Raw genomic sequence first — 14,056 nt, 5'->3', positions numbered from 1 at the left:
ATGGTATAACCAAAGGCGCTCCATCTAACTATAAATTGGGGAATTTCTGCATGCGTGTGTGTGTGTGTGTGTGTGTATGTCCGGCTATACGTTTTACGCACCGCTCAACGGATCCTCTCCAAACTTGGTCGGAACAATCTACAGATCATGACACGTTGCATGGGCTATTTATTTCTTTTCAGTTTTATTTTTTTCACATTCCACGTTCAAAAACATTCAAAAAGTGGGAAATTTCTGCACTAAGTGCGGTGCAACGTCACAACACGAAAACACAATGGCAATGTGAAAATAATGTATAACCCATGGTATAACCAAAGGCGCTCCATCTAACTATAAATTGGGGAATTTCTGCATGCGTGTGTGTGTGTGTGTGTGTGTATGTCCGGCTATACGTTTTACGCATCGCTCAACGGATCCTCTCCAAACTTGGTCGGAACATTCTACAGATCATGACACGTTGCATGGGCTATTTATTTATTTTCAGCTTTATTTTTTTCACATTCCACGTTCAAAAACATTAAAAAAGTGGGGAATTTTTGCACCGAGCGCGGGGCAACGTCACAACTCGAAAACAAAATGGCAATGTGAAAAACAATGTATAACCAAAGGCGCTCCATCTAAGATTTTCTAAGTCGCTCCATCTAATCTAACCAGAGAAATGTTATACATTGCTTTTACATTGTTTCTTACATTGGTAAAAAATTGGTTATAACAAGTGCCCAGCTAATGCCACCAAAAAGAAAGGCATCACTGACACGTCGAGATATTAAGCATCGACAAGATACCGCCCGCTGTCAAGAAACTCCTGATGTCGCAGGTAAGATTTTCAACCGTAAACGTAAAATGTACAACGTTCAGACTGACCTCTAATACACTTACAAGCTATCTTATTTTGTTAGTTAGTGTGTGTGTGCGCACGCACGCGCGCGCGTGTGTGTGTGTGTGCATGTGTGTGTGCATGTGTGCGCATGTGCGTGCGTGTAGTGTATGTGTGTGTGTCTATGTGTGCGTGTAGTGTATGTGTTTGTGTATGCGCGCGCGCGCGCGCGTGTGTGTGTGTGTGTGTGTGTTTATGCGCGCGCGCGCGCGTGTGTGCGCGTGCGTGCGTGCGTGCGTGCGTGTGTGTGGGTCACCATGATACGCCGCCAGTTCCCAATCCGCCCTTGCTTTGCGATGACAGTCAACAAGTCACAAGGACAGTCCCTTCACCGTGTCGGCGTCTATACATGCACTGTCAACGACTTCTTCAGTCACTACGGCATGGACTAGTAATTATAATTATATAATCTATATATAGTACTGTGGTAGTGTATATAAATTGATAGATATTCTGTTAGGCCCCGCTTGAGGGCGCTGCCATCACTGCTGTAAGTATACGGCGTGAGTGTGCACGTTATCTTCTTGTTTGTGCGATTTTCAACGGTATATCACACGTCAATCTATCATCCGGTATAAATCAGTGTATAGTTACTGTAGTTAGTACTGATTTCGGTAGCTGATTGAGTTTGAGTTGGCTGTACTATACTATTACTATAGGCTATAGCCCGTGTTCATTAACTGCCGCAGGATATAGTGATAATGCATGTATGCAAAAATAATGCATAATGTGTGTGTGATATGTATGTGTAAATTGAATTGCTGCTGAAATTCTCACTACTACTAGTAGTACTAGTAGTTATCTACAAGTATTACTACTAGTACTACTACTACTAGTGGCTAATTAATAATAAGTGACGTACGCTACGAGTACGAGCACTCGCCTCGGCTTCCCAGCGCCACGGATACCGTCAACGTTCGCCGGTCCTAGAAACGCGTTAATAACCAAAGGCGCTCCATCTAACTATAAATTGGGGATTTTCTGCATGTGTGTGTGTGTGTGTCCGGCTATACGTTCTCCCTGGTTTTACGCACCGCTCAACGGATCCTCTCCAAACTTGGTCGGAACATTCTACAGATCATGACACGTTGCATGGGCTATTTATTTATTTTCAGTTTTATTTTTTTTATATTCCACGTTCAAAAACATTTAAAAAAGTGGGGAATTTTTGCACCGAGTGCGGGGCAACGTCACAACTCGAAAACATAATGGCAATGTAATAAAACAATGTATAACCCATGGTATAACCAAAGGCGCTCCATCTAAGATTTTCTAAGTCGCTCCATCTAATCAAACCAGAGAAATGTTATACATTGTTTAAATGGAGCAAAAATTGGTTATAACTGTACATTTTAAACTTGGTTATAAAAAATTGCCCAGCTAATGCCACCAAAAAGAAAGGCATCACTGACACGTCGAGATATTTATATATTAATTCTTGTTGTTGGGGGCACTATTCCTTCCCAAAGCAACACTATGACAGCATAGTGCCCCCAACAACCTGCGACGTTATCCAATAGAATTTCAACGATTTATCATGTGATGCACTAATAATAATTAAGCATCGACAAGATACCGCCCGCAAGAAAGTCGCCCGCTGTCAAGAAACTGCTGATGCGCGCGCGCGCGTGCGTGTGCGTGTGCGTGTGCGTGCGCGTGTGCGTGCGCGTGTGCGTGTGCGTGTGTATGTGTGTGCGTGTGCGTGTGCGTGTGCGTGTTTCACCATGATACGCCGCCAGTTCCCAATTCGCCCTTGCTTTGCGATGACAGTCAACAATTAAGTCACAAGGACAGTCCCTTCAGTGCCTTCCCCATGTCGGCGTCTACACTGTCAAAGACTTCTTCAGTCACGGCCAGTTCTACGTCACTGCTAGCCGCGTGGGAAATGCCCTGCATATAAAGATTCTAGCATAAAGATTTTGATTCTAGCTGTAGACGCCAAGGACACAACTAAACGTTCCATCATGAACAATGTGGTCTACACAGAAGTTCTGACCACCTAACGGGCATGGACTAGTAATTATAATTATATAATCTATATATAGTACTGTATATAAATTGATAGATATTCTGTTAGGCCCCGCTTGAGGGCGCTGCCATCACTGCTGTAAGTGTCGTGAGAGTGTGAGTGTGCACGTTATCTTCTTGTTAGTGCAATTTTCAACGGTATATCCACAGCCACAGGCACTTGCGACCCCCGTTCTGCGCCTACCGTAGTGTGTATAATAGTGTATATGAGAGTATATATATATGAGTGTATATGCTCATATACACTGTCACTCGTAACACACTACGGTAGGCGCAGAACTCACACCTACGGTGCTCGCATTGGGGGATCGTGTTAGATATATTATAGGTGCCTGTGCGACCAGCCAGTCGCAAGTGCCTGTGCCTGTGGGTATATCACACGTGAATCTATCATCCGGTATAAATCAGTGTTTAGTTACTGTAGTTAGTACTGATTTCGGTCGCTGAGTGAGTCCAAGCATGAATATACATTTTAAGATTAGATTTTAGGTCTCGACTCCGTCTTCGATTCCGTCCGTCGCCGTCGATTAACAGTGACAAGGTCGAGCCTGATATAGTGATAATGATATACTACACCATGTCACTTCACACCGTCATACCAGTTATCACCACTCTAGCTATGTATGTGCAAATTGAATTGCTGCTGAAATTTTTACTACTACTACTATAGTAGGTACTACTACTACTAGTGGCTAATAGTAATAGTAATAATAAGTGACGTACGCTACGAGTACAAGCACTCGCCTCGGCTTCCCAGCGCCACGGATACCGTCAACGTTCCACGGTCCTAGAAACGCATTTCCATCTCGCCATTCAAGCGTAATGTACCGGGCGTGTAAGAGAATCGTCTGTCGGTTGTCTGCGTTGGATTTCGCGCGCTGCGAGCGCCCGTCGAAGCACAGACTCGCTACCGCCCCGCTCGCGTGCGATCTCCACGCCCTCTATCCGTGTCGTCGCCTGCACGCCGCGCCGCTGCTCGAGCGGACGACGGAGGGAATGCTGGGAAGTCTTCTGCGTCGGCATTTTCGCACGGCATCCCGTGGCGTGCCGCCGCCGCCGTCGTCGCTTGAGCGGACGAGAGAAGGACTCCTGGGAAGCGTCCCGGCGACGAGCGTGAGCGTGGCGATGTTAACGACGGACGCTGACGCGCGGGTGCCGCCGGTGCTGGTGGAGGAGGAACTGGAGGAGGATTTCGTGAAAGGGTCGGGACCCGGCGGACAGTCCGTGAACAAGACGTCGAACTGCGTCGTGCTGAAGCACAAGCCAACCAACCTCGTCGTCAAGGTAACCGTACCGCAGTGCAGACGCGAACGTGCGTGTGGCGTTTCGGGGCGTCACTTTTCCCCGGACGTAGATGGACGGTGCCGTTACGTGGCAGCACTAGTCACTTCGTACGCTTCAAAGTCCAAATCTTCCACAGAAAGATTCCACATTCATACTTCTGTGCTAGACATGGCATTATTTCCCTAACCATAACCCTAACCCTAATCCTAACACTAGTGCTGCCACATCACGTGACCGTCCATCTACACCCGGGGGAAAGTCACTCTCGGCGTTTCGTCAGAAACTTTCGAGTGCGGTGGGGGAGCAGTTGTGTGATCAATTGGTGGTGTTCGCATGATTTCTGAATTTTTACCATTACAAGCTATTCACATGTACTGCTTACTGGCAGGCTGAAATTTGCTGCCGTGTTGTAAAATAGATAATTAAACCGATTGTAAAGAAAGTCTAATTATGCGAAAACATCAGCGGGTGCTTTGTATCATTACCTGTCTGGCGTTTAAGTTTTATAGTTGGTGTAATTATTCCCAACGTACCCGTTCAGTTACCCGTGTATGTGAACTCCTATAGGCAACGGTCTTTATAACCGATACCCACATGTGTAACGATACGTATAGGCAAGGAGATCGATGCAGAATTGTGCATGTCAGTGTTACTGGTACGTACATGAGTTTATGTATCGCCGTGCGATTGAATTCGTTCAGTCTTGTATGAATTGCCCCTCGCTGTGTTTTGCAGTGTCACCAGACGAGGTCCCTGCAGCAAAATCGTAAGCTGGCGAGAGAGCTTCTCCTGGAGAAACTGGACGTGCACCTAAACGGAGAGGCCAGCCTGGCGATGCAGAGGAAGCTCCAGCAGAGCGAGAGCCGCAAGAAGAAGAAGAACAGATCGCGTGCGACGCTGCAGCGAAAGAAAGATTTCAAGGCGCGGGAGGGGTTGGAATAACCCGTGGACTTTACACCGCCGTGTTCATGTGACGCCACTTGCGATACACGGAAGCTAGTCGATTCGCCGGTTAGCTTTCTCACGGGCCGAGAAGTGTACTCGTACATTGTAGCAGTGTACATGTACACTCGCTCTGGAGCAACTTTTAACGAGAAGGGTACACCTACTCGAGCAACATTCAGGATGGTTTCTTGTATGTGGTTACGTGCTTTGGCATGGGTGCCCAACCTTTGTTGGCACTGAACTGCCGTGAGCCTGTAGGTGTAGACGGCGCTGAACTGCAAATGTTTGCTCGAGGTTGCATCTGAATCAGGTGGACACGTCATGGTTGGCTGTTGACTTAGAAGCAGCTGCTCAAACAAGAAGATTACGTCTGTGCGATACTGTGAATATTTGAAAAATCAATATTTAAAGTACTCATTTTGCTGTGCAAGTGCATTACGGGTATTATTATACCGTATAAGTGCATATATTACATACATTGTTATGTCTGTCACAGTTCAATCAGTAGGAACTCAAAATTTAAAGAAGTGGTCTATATGAGTATTGTTTCATACGTGTGTTTATCTTGACAAAGTTGACGAAGTGAAAATATTCATGTTTACTACTTGTGTTTATGATCACGTGTGGCTAGTTTCTGTGAGTTTGTTGGTTTGTGCATGCAAGTTAAAGGTTGACATCACAAACCTTGCTACGGATATTTTTGCGTATGTAGTTGTCCGAGGATGCTGAATGCTCCCCCTGGTGCCAATCACACTTCAGATGTTACCATAGATCAGTGATCATCATTCATTACCTATCAACATGAATATATGTGTTAAATGCAAGTAAATACTTGATCCACATCTTCAGTAACAATCAACAGTTCGTTAAACGTCACCGTGCGAGAGGCGGAATTTTGCATCTCGCGCGAGACCCGTTGCCGTGGCGACGAAATCGCTGAACGCTTTCGACGTTTTTTGCTTGCAGGGTACGTCAGCATCCTCGGGGGGGTTGGTGTGCCGCGGCGGCGAGACGGTGCGTTAACGGAGGCCGATATCATTGAACCGTCCCGACTCGAGTGACGACAAAGATGGCCGACGAAGCTTTCACCGCAATCTTCGTCGGGGAGTCCGACATGTGAGGCTAATTTTTTTGTAATGTTTCTCGACGTTTTTAGAAAGAAAAATTGGGACAGCTCTCGTCTCGACGATGCAATCGTGCTTTCGTTACATTTCAGCTGTCGCGGTCGCTTCGCCACAGTAGCTTTCGGGTTTTTAGGCGTTTGTTTTTTTTCTGGAAAGCATAAATATGCGCTTTTTCGTTTTAAATTTTTTCATGCTTAACTCGTAATGGATTGGTGCTTTCTGTAATACATGGGATGCTATCTTTTGACTCTATCATGTGTGTAACAGTGCGATTACTGCTATTAAATGCAATTTTGATTGAAAATTCATTCTGCTTCGCATCTATGTTGTCGTTGTTCATATATTGTGATCACGCAGCAAATCTAATGTGTTCGTTCAGTTATCATGGTGTGACAGTGGACTCCATACAGGAACCATGTCCAGCAGAGGAATTTGAAGAGAAACTTGAAGGTAAAGTAAATGCATTTTTAATGAGGCCACGTATGGCATTATTTCATTATTCTTCCACCTAATAGTACGTCTTGTAATTAATTTCTGTTGTGATGGATGCTTTAAATATGTGTCGGGTCTGCCAAAACAAATATACACTATAAGAATAATTGGTTCAAACGTAGCATGTTATGTTTGCATGAACATACATAAAGTTTAAGCTGTTGTTCGACAGGGACAGTGGTCTATATTTGTTCTATTTTAATAGCCAGCTAAAATGATTCAATTGACTACGTCATGAATTTTCTATGGTAAAATTTGTAAAATTTTTGTTGCCATTTTTGTTACACTAAAGGTAAGATCTAACGGGACTAAACGTATTCATCAAATTCTTACCTGATAAGATTGTTTCTCAACTAGGTAAAAATCCAAAAAACCTGGACGATTTGGAATACTGTGTTCCTGACATTAATTGCTTGCTATGGGCTATGTATGAGTCACGAGTGTATGTTCACATCAAACAATATAGTAAAATACGAAGTATAATGCAGCAATTTAACCATAAAAACTGAACAGAATTACTTATATTTTGTGAAAAAGTGGAAATATTTTTTTAATTTTTACTATTTATGGTGACGTAATCACTTTAAACCGTTTGTTGTGCATATTTCAGCATCTCTGACAGGGTGGAAGGCAGCAGGTAGAAGGGGTATCTGGTTTAAGATACATCTAAAAGATGCAGCTCTAGTGCCAATATGTGCCAAGGTTAGTAGAATTTGTAAAGTCACCAAAATTACCTTTATCTTTATTAATACAAGGTAATACATGAATATATATATATATAGATGGCGCTACTTCTCAAAGACTGATAGTTGACTTTTCTCATGTTCACAGCATGGCTTTACATTCCATCATGCTCAGCCAGACTACGTCATGATGGTCACGTGGCTTCCAACAGACGAACCTAACAACCTACCGGACTATGCGCACACATTTATAGGTGAGTCTCCACTCTTGAGAGTGAGAATGGGGAGGGGGAAATGGTGGAGAGAGAGTTCATTCCTCTTATCATTTGTTTTATCTTCATCATTCAATTTAGTCACTCATATTATTCCACAAACAGTATCAAATTTGGATCTTCTAATAGCAACGCAAGCAGAATGCACGTAGCCAACGTACTTTCTACACTTTTTAGCGAGAGAAGATCAACCTGTCTTCCCCTCCCTCCATTTCCCGAGCGTGTCAGTTCCATTTCGAAACGTGTCCGCTTGGGACAAACAGGTGGAGCTATCTCCTACCTCTGTCGTCGTAGCCTTGCCGCGTCCCACCAGCTCTGTTAGTCTGCGGGTAGGCTTCCTCACTCATGCTCATCAGATATTTTCGATGTTGTGCGCGCTCGTTAAAACCTTGTCGTTCTGCGCAGGAGTTGGCGGTCTCGTCGTTAACGAGGAAGACCAAATCCTCGTGCTGAAGGAGCGATTTATGCAGAAGCCGCACTGGAAACTTCCCGGAGGATTGGTGAACGAAGGTGAGACCGCCATGCGTTCCGCGACGCGTTCCCTCGCCGAACGTCGCCACAACGCTCGCTCCCTGTAGAACAACTAAATAGAATAAGAACAAGAGAAACATCGAAGCAACGCAATGCATGAAAAATATGCAATAAAAAATAAAAAATAAAAAAAAAATAATGCGCGAGTAGTAAGACAATAAAAATAATGACAAAAATAATCGCGATCAGCAGCGAATCGTTTGCTTCCGGAACGTTGCTTACGGCACGACGCGAAAAAGGATGGCGGACGGCGCACCCAGCTAATCCGGTATTAATTTTGTTTCTTCGTGTTTTCGTGTGCTCTCCAGGCGAGGGATTGCCGCAGGCGGTGGAGAGGGAGGTGCTGGAGGAGACTGGCATCCACACAGCGTTCGTGTCCGTCCTCGGCTTCCGACACCTGCACGAGTTCAGGTACGCGCGTGCTCGTGTCGATCGATGCCACGTCACCCGTTCGATCGGGGGAGTCGGTTTGTAACTTTGCAGGGTTAGAATGCTGTGAAAACCGCCTCAAGTCTAAGTCAGTAGATCTGCGGTAATCGGGTAATCGTTAACGGCCATTTTCTTTTCGACCAGAATCTTTCATTTCACTCCCGATGTTATGTGTGTGAATGCGAGGCTTGGGTGCATATGTCACTATGCGACGCAAAGCATCAACTGCACTCTCTCGTCTGCCTGTGACCGGCTTATCCCTCGATAACACAGAGCTGTAAAGTTAGCCATGAACTACTAAGTCTTTACCACAGCTTATTTCCGATGTCAGGACTGAACATTTGCCGAATCGAATTGAATTATCGCGTGGTCATCGCTGAACGTTCACTTCTAACAATTGTTGTTGTCGTCACGCCCCCGTAGGTTTGGATGCTCTGACTTCTACTTCGTGTGCCTCATGCGACCACTGAACGACGTCGACGGAATTCACACGCAGGCTCAGGAGATTGCGGCGTGTCGATGGATCGACGTAAGCATGCCGATTGTTTGTGTCGTGTATCGTTACTGTCCCCGTGGTAACGCGTGGAGGTGAAACGGAGGAACGTCTGCATATATCGATTAAGAGCGATATGTTGTCAAGTTTATTACGTGAACGTTTGAAATCTTGCATACAACAAGATAATGTATATATATGTATATGCATATGTAGATGTATATTTATGTGTATGTATATGTATATGTATATTTATATGTATGTGTATGTATATGTATACTTATGTGTATGTGTATATGTGTGTATTTAGATGTACATATGTATGTATATGTTTACTTATATGTGTAGTAGCCGAAAGAAAAACCGTTTCTTCGATCACGTCCCCCCCCCCCCAACCAGTTAACTCGTTCGACGCTCGAAACTTGATCCGCGTTAGACTGACGCCGCGTTCTTTCCTCGTCTCTCCGGCAGCTGGACGAGTACCTGGAGATGAAGGACGTGGCACCCGTCAACCGGTTTGTCGCTCAGGCGTACCGGCGGCAGCAGGAGCTCGGATGCGGGATCCGATCAAGCTTCATCACCTCGCGCGCCTTCCACAAGCAGAATCGCGTCTACAGCGTCATGACAACGGACGAACCGTCAACACCGACCGTCGAGAGCCTCGAGTAGCGGCTCCGCGCGAAAACAAGGGAACGTCTGCGCGGAAAACGAGAACGTCTGCGCGGACGGAGGGAGCGACGTCCTGCGCTGCGAGCGATGTGCGAAACGAAGGAATGCTTTAGTGGTTTGGAGTGTGCTAGTGGGGTTTTATTTAGGGAGTTTGGGGTGTGCTGAGATATATATACTTTTAGTTGTTGAGGTCGCGACGGAAGGATATTCGTCAAGCGATATCGCGCGAGTCTAGCGACGCATTGAATCGGGAACACGTACCGATAGCGGGAAATGTTCGCCTGCTGTAAGATGTTCACTTGTCACGAATCTTATCACGAAAGTGCAATTGTTGTAGCAGCTACGGCGGTTGCATCGCGTCTTGGTCGATATTTTTCTACAAGCATGTCGTCTCCTGGAGTAAATGTTTTATCGATTCCTCCCCTGTGTAACGACAGCAGCACAAGAAGTCTTTCTTGAAGTCTTTCTTCCACAGAAATCTGTGAACGGAATCTCACCGAGATTACAGAATCTGGAGAGGTCTTCCCTATAAAAACTGCCAACTACCATTTATCGTGTCTTACTACCTTCTCAAAGATACGCGGTAATTTTTCAGCAATTTTATCCGACCTCACATGCAAGATCGTTAACTAGTGCCATAAAAAGTTTTTATATGCAATCGTGTTTCCAATAGAGTGTATTGTGACTTATTCACGCACACAAGCACCTCGCACTAGAAGCTGGTGTCGAAATGAAATATATATATATTTTCAATGGATAGAGTGTTTAAATTGTTAAATTCATCAGCCTGTACCATAAACCCATGAAGGTTCATGCTGGTACCCATTACCCAAACTTATTTATTCTATGCATTTTGCAAGGTGCTGGTATGCCATATTGATTTAAGTTTGACGTATATATCAATAATGTTCAGTTTAATGACGTTTCTGTCGTTAACAGTAACAGTGTGCTGGTTTGCTTTCAGCGTGTAGTGCATTGCATTTTGATGCATGCGATCATAGTTACGGATTGCTGCGCGATCTTGTGTGTTTGTTATATAATCAGTATTTTATGTTTCCTTGAGAATATATGTTTCACATTTAAAAATAGATACCAAATATTCTTTAGTGGACCAAATTTATAGGCTAGAGTATATAAGATTATTAGAAGCACTTACGAAGCTGAATGCCTGTAGCGTTTGACCATTACTTGCCTCTTCTACTTTTTGTTAAGAGAGGTAAAACTACCGGTACCATGTTCTATACCCATGCAGCTAATATTTTCGTAATGACAAAATTACTAAGTAATCCCGTTTTGTATCCGATCACAACTGATTGACCCGATACGGCGATAGATTCGCGGTATTATTACCGTGTGGTGCGTTAGTAACGTTGAACTCTATGTACATGACATGTAACAGATAATTTGCAATAAAACACAAACTGTGATTCTCATTTACTCTATTCTTCCGTATTTACATAATCATAATGGTTCTCACCCAGTTTTTCTGTTAAAAATTTCATTGCTAATAAAAATTACGTGTCTAATTTTAGAAGGATTGGTCTATTGTAAAGCTTCTGATAAATTTTCAGTGATTTTCACAATCTGTGAAATATCAGGAAAATCAGAAATTCTCAATCTGTTTATGGTAGCTAAGAGATTTTTTGCTTTACTATCTGTTTGTGGTGGTTAAGCTTATTAATACATGGGAGTGGAAAGGATACACTCACGCAACACTGACTCGCGTGTAATACAGTCTGGTATCTGAAAGCTGCCTATAACATATACACAAAGAGTTGGATAGGAGGTTATCTAATTAGATTTCCTATTGTCTAATTATTGATAATCATGATTATGTTGAGAAAATTATTTACGCGGCCCGGTTATGGGCGCCATCTACTGACGATTTTCAGACATGTAAGGCAAGTAGCAAGAGCATCCATCGTTTTAACATGGCTGCGCCCATGTCATTATCTAACCTAACGACGGAAAACAGAGTACAACAACATTCACAACTGTTTGATTATAAACTTTGCTCTTACTATAAATGCTTACAACGTGTTTAAGATTGACTTGCTATAATATCGTAATACCATGATGAGCAACACGGACAGAAAAGAACAGTATAAATGTGGCGATCACAGTGTCCAGTCGGTGAGGCAGAAAATAAAAGATACATTGGACGGTAAACTAATTATCAATATCAGATCGATATCATATTAATATTTTTGCAAACCGCATACCCGACCAGTTTTCTAGCCTAAATTGTTACCTGACCGGATTTTTGGTGCGTGCACCGTCTATTTCATGCTTTATTTCAAAGCAAGAGACACTGTCAGACAATCTAGGTTCTTTATAAATTATTACTTCTCAGTAGGATACTTACTATACATGCAGTGTTTCCCCTGCATTGACACGAGCGAGGCGGCCGCCTCGCTCAAATGTCAGCCGCCATGCAGAAATTTATCCAAAAACACCACCTCGCTGACGAAACCAAGTTTTTGCTTCGGCCACCATCTCTACGAAACTGACTCAGTGACTGTCCTCCTGACCGGCAATTTTTTCCCCTCATATTACGCTGAAATATTACGGTTATCGCAACGGCAGTTTAGACAGACTTGTGAACGGGAGCGCATTATAATACGCTCCGTTCCTGAACGTAGACTGGGTATCCAAAACATCTAGAGCAGAGGGCATGAACTCCCTCAACGCATGGTTCGCCACACGAACAAAATCTCGTGACAGTCTAAGAAATCAGTTGCGGCTGTAGCGTAGCCCAGTACAGTTTAGAAGTATCTGCAAAGCCAGTCTAGTCTGCATTTTCCTGATGCTGGGAGTAAATAACGTGCAGCACATTCCAATACAACTCTGTGACTCTGTCTATACTCTACTATAGCTCTCGTTGCAAGCCACTCTAATATTTGTCATCTGCTGTTTTTTATTATAGAGTCAAGAAAAGAGAGTCGTCAGGCACTCGTAACAAGCAAGCGATTTAGAGTTTCAACGTTACCTGGGGATGTTACCGATCTCAGTCTAGTTCAAGTACACAAATTTCTATCCGTTCTTCTACTGACATGTGCCAATCTGCCACCCTAACAAATTTAATGTATTTATGAGACATTTAAAAAACGGTCACAATGTTATAATCACTTTATCAAGTTATATAATCAAGTTCGTTACTATAATTGCTGATATGAGAGATTTAATAATTCAAAACATGCAAGAAATTGTATCATTAATTAGGTATCGGTGTGGCTATATAGTATGCCAAGGATGCATGATATCATAAAACATTTTAAACTTACTGCGTACTGCTCTTTAAAAATAATTTTATTCCCATTACTTGTTTGCAAGGCAAACTGTAACCGTCCGGTTACGTTGTCTGTCGTTGAATGTTGTCGATTTAACAATTTAATGTTATTGAAAAAATGATATATATATATATAGGTATATGGATATAGCTTCAATTTTTCTTCAAAATGACAGGTTAGACAGACTGCCAGCGATCTAAAGAAGAAGAGTGGAACAAACAGACTGAGCCTGCTGAAGCAACTTACAGCTGCATTCACGCTGCATGTGGACAATCTCACCGAGTTTTTAGGGTAACCTTGTATTCTCAACATTGAACACATGACAGAGAGAAGGAGAGTTGATCAATGGGAAAAACTGTAACCTTGTTTTAACCAGAAGATGCTCATTATAGAAAGTTGCAAAATTGCCATATACACGCTAAACGGTGAGATTTGAGAAATAAAGCAGTTGGGCTATTTTGAGGGCAGAGAGACAAACGTTTATAAAAATACCACATGATTATAAGGTAAAAATGGACCAAGAGATATATGGATATTATACGTAATTTAAGTTTTCCATGAGAGAGTTGCGAGTTCTCATATCTTACATATGGCGCAAGGTTGTCTAGTACACAGGTATATTCTTGCAGTGTGGACGGAGCCCTGAGATCGCTGGTTAGCATATTCACTGGCATTGACACTGAACTACAAACAGAAGCGGCTCTCTGCCTGACAAATTTAGCAGCCGGTAGGTATTCCGTATTATGTATTATCAGGGAGTGAATATGAGTGAATAACAGATGAACAGAACGACAGATTTTTCTGTTATTATTCACCCCTGGTATTATATAGTGTTATTTAACTATCACTATCAATAATGTTGTATTAATAGTAGCAGTACGTATGTTTCTACATCCATGTCGCAGTCAGTGTTATTTGTATATTGTGCTTAATAATGTT

General features: G+C 43.2%; 3 protein-coding genes across 8 annotated transcripts; all 3 read left to right on the top strand.

Annotated features, from left to right (window-relative positions):
* The first annotated feature begins 1,177 nt into the window (after positions 1 to 1,177).
* Positions 1,178 to 11,264, top strand: LOC106808878 (nudix hydrolase 8-like). 6 transcript variants are annotated; one of them, XM_014811778.1, is made up of 9 exons: positions 1,178 to 1,268; positions 6,101 to 6,250; positions 6,638 to 6,708; positions 7,361 to 7,452; positions 7,582 to 7,687; positions 8,111 to 8,215; positions 8,545 to 8,647; positions 9,089 to 9,194; positions 9,630 to 11,264. In XM_014811778.1, exons 2-9 carry the CDS (start codon positions 6,204 to 6,206, stop codon positions 9,825 to 9,827), a joined length of 828 nt encoding a protein of 275 aa, XP_014667264.1. In that variant the 5' UTR covers positions 1,178 to 1,268; positions 6,101 to 6,203; the 3' UTR covers positions 9,828 to 11,264. The 6 variants fall into 6 exon arrangements, with proteins under 6 accessions (XP_014667264.1, XP_014667267.1, XP_014667262.1 ...); XM_014811781.1 differs by lacking the exon at positions 1,178 to 1,268 and adding an exon at positions 1,347 to 1,367; XM_014811776.1 differs by lacking the exon at positions 1,178 to 1,268 and adding an exon at positions 1,380 to 1,449.
* On the top strand, positions 3,309 to 6,107 carry LOC106808879 (probable peptide chain release factor C12orf65, mitochondrial). The gene is made up of 2 exons (XM_014811783.1): positions 3,309 to 4,189; positions 4,925 to 6,107. Exons 1-2 carry the CDS (start codon positions 3,728 to 3,730, stop codon positions 5,129 to 5,131), a joined length of 669 nt encoding a protein of 222 aa, XP_014667269.1. The 5' UTR covers positions 3,309 to 3,727; the 3' UTR covers positions 5,132 to 6,107.
* A 499-nt stretch (positions 11,265 to 11,763) lies between the features above and the next one.
* LOC106808866 lies at positions 11,764 to 13,879 on the top strand. Its single transcript, XM_014811754.1, has 4 exons — positions 11,764 to 11,991; positions 12,754 to 12,848; positions 13,293 to 13,408; positions 13,747 to 13,879. The coding sequence occupies exons 1-4, from the start codon at positions 11,901 to 11,903 to the stop codon at positions 13,877 to 13,879; spliced, it is 435 nt and encodes a 144-aa protein (XP_014667240.1). The 5' UTR covers positions 11,764 to 11,900.
* Positions 13,880 to 14,056: the final 177 nt, after the last annotated feature.

The sequence above is a fragment of the Priapulus caudatus genome, unplaced genomic scaffold (assembly GCF_000485595.1).
Source record: "Priapulus caudatus unplaced genomic scaffold, Priapulus_caudatus-5.0.1 Scaffold310, whole genome shotgun sequence".
Lineage (NCBI taxonomy): Eukaryota > Metazoa > Priapulida > Priapulimorpha > Priapulimorphida > Priapulidae > Priapulus > Priapulus caudatus.
The sequence above is the reverse complement of the archived record's forward strand: the minus strand, read 5'-3'. Positions and strand labels throughout refer to the sequence as shown.

Bases quoted from the DNA above. Each gene is read 5' to 3' on its own strand.
- LOC106808866 (XM_014811754.1), top strand. From the start codon at position 11,901: ATGATGAGCAACACGGACAGAAAAGAACAGTATAAATGTGGCGATCAC. The intron at 11,992-12,753 runs GTAAACTAATTA...TTTTTATTATAG, and splicing joins AATAAAAGATACATTGGACG to AGTCAAGAAAAGAGAGTCGT. The intron at 12,849-13,292 runs GTACACAAATTT...TCAAAATGACAG, and splicing joins CCGATCTCAGTCTAGTTCAA to GTTAGACAGACTGCCAGCGA.
- LOC106808879 (XM_014811783.1), top strand. From the start codon at position 3,728: ATGTACCGGGCGTGTAAGAGAATCGTCTGTCGGTTGTCTGCGTTGGAT. The intron at 4,190-4,924 runs GTAACCGTACCG...TGTGTTTTGCAG, and splicing joins CAACCAACCTCGTCGTCAAG to TGTCACCAGACGAGGTCCCT.
- LOC106808878 (XM_014811778.1), top strand. From the start codon at position 6,204: ATGGCCGACGAAGCTTTCACCGCAATCTTCGTCGGGGAGTCCGACAT. The intron at 6,251-6,637 runs GTGAGGCTAATT...GTGTTCGTTCAG, and splicing joins TTCGTCGGGGAGTCCGACAT to TTATCATGGTGTGACAGTGG. The intron at 7,453-7,581 runs GTTAGTAGAATT...TCATGTTCACAG, and splicing joins TAGTGCCAATATGTGCCAAG to CATGGCTTTACATTCCATCA.